This window comes from Peromyscus maniculatus, chromosome X (assembly GCF_049852395.1).
Source record: "Peromyscus maniculatus bairdii isolate BWxNUB_F1_BW_parent chromosome X, HU_Pman_BW_mat_3.1, whole genome shotgun sequence".
Classification (NCBI taxonomy): Eukaryota; Metazoa; Chordata; class Mammalia; order Rodentia; family Cricetidae; genus Peromyscus; species Peromyscus maniculatus.
Genome location: NC_134875.1, coordinates 2,893,529 through 2,900,198, shown reverse-complemented (window position 1 = coordinate 2,900,198; position 6,670 = coordinate 2,893,529). Strand labels below are relative to the sequence as shown.

Here is a 6,670-nt window from a genome sequence, read left to right as displayed (position 1 = left end):
GAATGTTCTTCATGATTTCATTACCACATATGTATATCTGCATATCTGCATACTGTATATATACCAAGCCACCAGACTTCAACCCTTTTCTTTCTTCCAAATATGCCATCTTCCAAAATCACCTGTTTCCAACAGTCTTCTCTTCTGTTTTCAGGTCCTTTAAATTATTACTTTTTTTCTCCACATATGATAGATAATATATTGTACTTGTGTTTCTACGTCTGGCTTTTTTTCCCTCTTAGTATCCTACAGTTCCATCCATTTGCTTACAAATGGCAGAATTTCATTCTCTTCATAAGCTGGGGGAGGCTTCAGATTTGTATGCATTTATGTAATTTTTTTTGCCTTCATGAGTTGGCCACTTGTGTTGTCTGTTTTTGCTTTTCTATGTCTCCTCTACTTGAATGGTCCTATGAAGTTGTTTAGTTTCCTTTGTGTCAGGGGAGGGAAAGACAGAGTATGGTGAGTTTGCAGGGAACTGGGCAGATAGAAGCGATGGTGTCAGTGCTTAGACTGATGGGTACAGGCCTGAGCTGCTCCAGGTTATGGCCTCAGCTGAATTTGGGAGGGGTGGCCAAACATTGCAAATGAATGGGCAACTGCAGCTGTTTGAAGTAAGAAGTGGAAGGTAGCTATGGCATTCTTGCCCAGAGCATACAGAGAGGTTTCCAACTCCAGTCACAGGTCACGGGAACGATGTCTCAGATTCTGTCTGGCCATCATACCTATATGCAAATGATAGCCTGTGGGAGGAAACCAGTCGCCAAACAAATATGCTGAGGGTGGGACTTGGATAGCCAAAAATTGAAGGAAGGGCAAGCAGAGTGTCAGACCATTCGGCAAGTAACAGTCTGTAGGGTAGAGTTTAGCTTTAGGGACAGGACGTCATGTACAAAACCTCAATCCCAGGGCAGGCAAAGCCATAGATAGACGTTGGAGCATTCCAGGCACTGGCACACAGGTTATATCTTAATCACATCCAGTGCCAGGCAAACCTCCTGGCAGATCTTGCTGATGAATAATGATTAATAAAGGTTAATAATGAGTCATAATCCTCCATGACCCTATTCCTGACATGCCACTGTTCTGTTCTGTTCACGTCTGCATCCCCAGCCAAAAGGCCGCCTTGGCACGTGGGTCGTCTCTGCTCTGTGGTCTCCTATGAGAAGGCCATCTTTCTGATGCAGCTGGCCAGGCTGGCCCTGCATGCGTGTTCAGGGCCAAGAGGTGCATCGTGGGTACCCCCACCCAGGTCCCCCCTGTCTCCCTCCAAAGCGGCGGTTCCCCCACCACCCCGGCCTGCCTTCCACACCTGCACCCCGAACACCACTGTGTTGCCGCACTAGGCCACCCTGACCTTCTTCCCCTACCTTCCACTCACTCCCACCTCATGCCCAAAGGAAAAACGAGGGAAACCAGCCTGTAGGTCACCCGCACCCCAGCACCACTCCCACCCGCTGTGTTCCTCCAAGTAGGCCCACCTCACCCTCTGCCCCCACCGCCGCCCTCACCCCCAGCCCCAGCCCCAGCCCCAGCCCCAGCCCACCCCGTGCCAAAGGAAAAGCCAGGGAAGCAAACCTACGGGGTTCTCGAACTAAAGCTTTAATAAGAGCACAACAGGGAGAAGGAAGGGGCGAGGCTGACCAGCCTCGCAGGGCTGTCTGTGGGGAAGTTGGGGCGGGATGAACTGATGCTCGGCGGCGGAGAGACTGGGGCGGATGGGCAGGTCAGCAACCCAGAGCCAGCCAGCAGCAGCAACGGCTGCGGGTAGTAGCTAGCGTTGACGTCGACGCCCACGATGAGGGCCACCAGCCGGGGCCACCTGGGAGATGGTGGCGAACTGGAACAGTTCGCTGAGCATCGTGTTATTGTAGACAGTCATGTCCAGCAGCTCTGGGGTGATGAGCCTCTGTGCGCCTCGGCGTTGGGCCTCATTGCCTGCCAGCTCCAGCAGCCTGCGGGTCAGGAACTCCAGGATGGCGGTCAGCAAGATGGGCACCGTTTCGCTCAGCCGCCGGCCATGGCCGCTCTCCCGAAGATGGTGTTCCACCAGGCTCACAGAGAAGGTCAGCTCGGCTCTGGAGGTGCGGGAGCGGCGAGACGACGACGACGACGACCCTCGACGGCTGCCCTGTCTGGTCCTGGGCATGTTGGCCTCGGAGCGCGACCTCACAGGCTGGTTCCGCTCCACCTGGCTGCTCTCTGCTGGCCCGCTGGGCTCTGGGCCTCCAGGCCGATCCCAACGGCCCCCTCTGCGTCTGGCTGCGTATCCTAGCGACGCCTCACGGTCGAAGGTCACTCTTCCGTGCTCCCACTCCAGCTCCCACTGATGACGTGTCGTGTGTCATGGCTCCCAGGCAGCCCTCGCTAGGGGCGCTGTCGCCACCTTGACACCTTGGGCTGCTCAAGGAGCCTTCTAGGAAAGACCTGGGGGGGGGCAACTCAGTGGTTCCTTTGAGAACCAAGCCCTTCTTCACAACCCTCGGCTTCTAAGGTACTTTCACCGTGCCTACCCATTAAGCGTGAGCTCTTTGTCCCTGCCTTCCCCACCACCACCCACCACCCACCCCACGCCCCACCCAGGATCCCAGTCACCGCTGTAAACCTGAGGGTTTTTTTTTTCCCTTTTCCTGCCGGAGACTTAAACTCGGAGCTCCAAGCATCCCGAGCAAATCCAGAGCTACAGGCTTTCCTGGTCCCTGGGGCCCCTTAGCCACTACTCTGCTTTCTGCCGCGTCAGCTCATCTCTGAGTTGGACAGCTCTTGTAGGTGGAATCATTCGGCAATCTGTCCTCTTGAGTGTACCCGTGTCTGTCCGTTTCACTTAGCATCCTGGATTCATGATGTTTCACCCACAGTACACAGTTCCTTGTGTCTCACCTCGCCTATGTAGCGGCTTGAACCAGTGCTCCTCCATTCCTTTCCACACCCGAATAATAGTCCACTGTATGCTAACAAGTCCTTTGTAGAACATTATTTTAAGCTGTGTTACTCTTGTTTGTGTAGCATGAATCTTAAAGAGTCTTATTAATAAAACCAACCCAGGGCCAGGTATGGGGTTGAACACTGAATGATCAGAGACACAGAACAAGCCACAGCCACGTCACCTTGCCAGTTTCTCAGCTCATCCTGTTTCCTCAGACTGGAAGCCTCTGAGTCCTCATCCAAATGGATCTCAGCCGAATTGCTGCTCAAAAGCCTAAAAGCTTAACCAGCCAAATGCTTCTAGTTTCTGGTCTTCACGCCTAATATAGTTTTCTGCTTTCTGCCATCACTCCCTGGGATTAAAGGCGTGAGTCATCATGCCTGGCTATTTCCAGTGTGGCCTTGAACTCGCAGAGATCCATGCCTCCAGAAAGCTAGAATTAAAGGTGTGAGTGCCACCATTTTCTAGCCTCTGTATCTAGTGGCTGTTCTGTTCCCTGACCCCAGATAAATTTATTAGGGTCACACGATATTTTGGGGAACACAATACCACCACATCCCCCCCCTTTTGTTGTATAAAATTTTAAAAAGCTTATAACTAGTGCAAGAAAAACTATATCCAATAAGCATATACAATATATACAGTCAAGAATTACATTGACGATGTCTAGTCCATTAACATTTGAAAGATTCAGACCAATAACTCCATTAATATATAACAACGTCCAGTCCATTTGCATTTGATAAACTCAGACCAAAAAAATTCATTACTTATCCTATTTAAAACAAGTAGTTCCTTTTTAAAAAGTAGATTTAATAATTGACCTTTTTATCTTATCATATCCATATTCTCTCTTTTCTTTTCATAATAGATTCAATAGTCTTCTACTTTTTGTCATTTATATATCTTCCCCTTTTTCTTTTTAGAGTAGATTCAACGATCTACCCATTTATCCTATTATTTCTTTATCTTTTTTTCTCAGAGTAGATTCAATGATCTACCTCATATCTATATTGTCTTTTTTTTTCTTTTTTTTAAACAAAAACTCTGAAATAAAAATAAAAAATAAAAAATAAAAATCTGCAGGAACCATGACTACATCTAACAGCAACTTTGAAATCTTCAAAAAGATAAGAGGAGCCCACAATGATGATTCCACATGAACTATGATTAAAACAAAAAAAAAACCATTAAGCTGATTAACACCACCAAAAGATTGACTTTGGACTACAAACTGCTCAGAGCATTTTCAAGATGGCTAGCTGAGATGATGCAGATTCATAGACAACTTGAGTAAGGACTTGAGACAAGCCCTGCACTTTCCCATTATGCAGAGACTGGACAAATGATACAACTAACTTTTTTTTTTCCATCACAGGCAATTTATTTTGTTCTATTCATTCACAGTTAATACAGAAAATACTTGGAAACATTTCCATATAATGTTTGACACAGAAATCATCAAATAGAAGTATACAATGTTGACAGGAGGCAGTACATTTATAATTTATAACCCCAAATGTATTTATAAATTAGAAATGGAAAGATCTACAAATGAAATTATGAAGGTTCACCAAAGTCATTTAATCTGTCAGTTTCTCATTCATTTTTATGTCTTAATAATATTCTATTGTATGAATAAGCCACATTTTATTTCTCTCCAGTATTTGATAGCTATTTGAGTTGTTTTAACTTTTTTACTATTAGCAACACACTGCTGTAAACTTTCATGTACATGTTTCATAGGTGCACATTTTCAGTAGTTTGAGGTTATATTCCTAAGGTTAGAATTGTTGAGTAACAGAGTAACAATGTTTTGCATTTTGACCAAACACCAAACTGTTTTGCCAAAGTGGCACACCATTTTACAATCTCAACAAATCCTTGTTTTTAAGGCTCTGATTTTTGTACAAAAGCATTCAATCATTCTGTCAGACCAAACCAAGAAAAGTAAGCTATAGTTCAGAGCTGTTCTATTCCATTTACTATGCAAAGCCATTCTTGGCATTTGCAACTCTCAGCCCTTTTGAGTATTCTTGCAGTGTTCACCTTTTCCTCCACCACTTTTTTTTCTTCTTTTTTTTTCTGGTTTATTTCTATCTATTACAAATGTATAAAAAAATCCTCCATCAATGCTGCTGTTAGCAGCAGAACCTTGAGAAATATACCTTTGGTTTGCCTCAGAAAAGGAACACATATTGCACTGTAAAGTTTATAAAATTGGCGCAAAACATTGTGATAATGTTACAATACCAGTTTTAAGAGTTCAGTGACTAATGGGGAGCCAATGGGATACATGCAGAACTGTGAAAGCGATCTCACTTAGCCAGCTGTACACGTAGACTGTAAATGTACATTCAGATCATTTCTGAACCTAAGACTATCATCTCAGTTTATCTGTTGAGGTCAACCAGGAAACCCTAGAATATACCTTGATTTTTGCAAAAAACAAAATAGGGGGAGGGGTTTCTTCAGCATTTCAGTCCACGAGTAACGGTATCCTAACAGGCAAAGTGTTCTCTCACTGTCAACATAGAATGAACTGCTGCTGGAGGTCAACTTGGGCTTTAATTTGCATTAGCACTTACATGCATAGTAGTCCAAGTTGTTGACCTCATGACTTTAAAAAGTAACTCTAAAAAAGTAAAATGGCCCTTCTTGGAAGACTAAAGAAAGACATCCAGCCACAGTTGTAAAAAGTCTCATCAAAACAATATACCCTTTTATGAATTACGCCTCAATTTTAAAAAAAAAAAAAAGTAGCCCCAAATAAGAAGCAGCTCTGAAAAGGAAAATATAACTTAAGATATATGAAAAAACAAGGTGAATACAGGTTCAAAAATAATTAAGATACATTTTCTTAAGGCTACCTAGAATTAGGCTTTAAAGAATTCTACCATTTCAAGTTTACCACTAGTTACTAGATACCTATTTACAAACAAGATGTTCACTTTTTTTGTTCCTTTATCAAGAGAAAAATCTACCTTCAGACTATGAGGGTGGTGATGGGGAGGGACTAGAAAACAAGATTCAAACAATCCCATGCAAATATCACATTTTTCAAATGGAAGAACTCCAAACTGCACTAGAAGTTCCTATCACTAAGACACTTTCCATTGAAATGATTTAAGTACAACTACATGGCACCAAGGTTTAGGCCTAATATAGGCCTGACAACCAAGTCCTTATTTTCTGGAAGAAAGGCCTCAAAAGTCCCACTCAATTCCACATAACAATACTTCAAAGATCAATTAGGTTTTCCTTTCCTTAATATTTTTGTTTTTGACTTCTAATCTTAAAGACTAGATTCAAACTTAGCTCATTTCCCAGAAGGCATTGCTTCCCTTTGCTCTATGAAAGAGTCCACCAAGACCTCTTCCTCAAAACCATCTAGCCCCCAGCCTCCAGTCTGTGCTTGTGATGCATCTTTCTCAACATCCTGAAAAGGTAATGTAGGTAAAATATGCTCATAAACATTAAAACTAGTTGTTAGAAAGACATAACTAGCTTTATAATTTAAGTTTTAAAACATAAATACTTGCAGCTTGATCTGCACTGACAATGATTGTCGAAGCCTAGAATTCAACATTTACAAATTCTCATTCACACACACAAAACACACTATTATCACACAACTTGTGTCTTGAGAGAATCTTCTGCTTTTTAAATCTTTGGCCTCCCAGTCAATCCCAAGTTCAACCAACTTTAACTTAAACTTCACTCAGAATTTCACCAAGCTTTTCA

General features: G+C 43.6%; 1 protein-coding gene across 1 annotated transcript; it reads right to left on the bottom strand.

The window, feature by feature from the left end:
• Nucleotides 1–1,579: 1,579 nt before the first annotated feature.
• LOC143270756 (histone H2A-Bbd type 2/3-like) lies at nt 1,580–2,562 on the bottom strand. The gene has a single exon (XM_076561798.1). It carries the CDS (start codon nt 2,147–2,149, stop codon nt 1,775–1,777), a length of 375 nt encoding a protein of 124 aa, XP_076417913.1. The 5' UTR covers nt 2,150–2,562; the 3' UTR covers nt 1,580–1,774.
• Between the last annotated feature and the right edge of the window lie 4,108 nt (nt 2,563–6,670).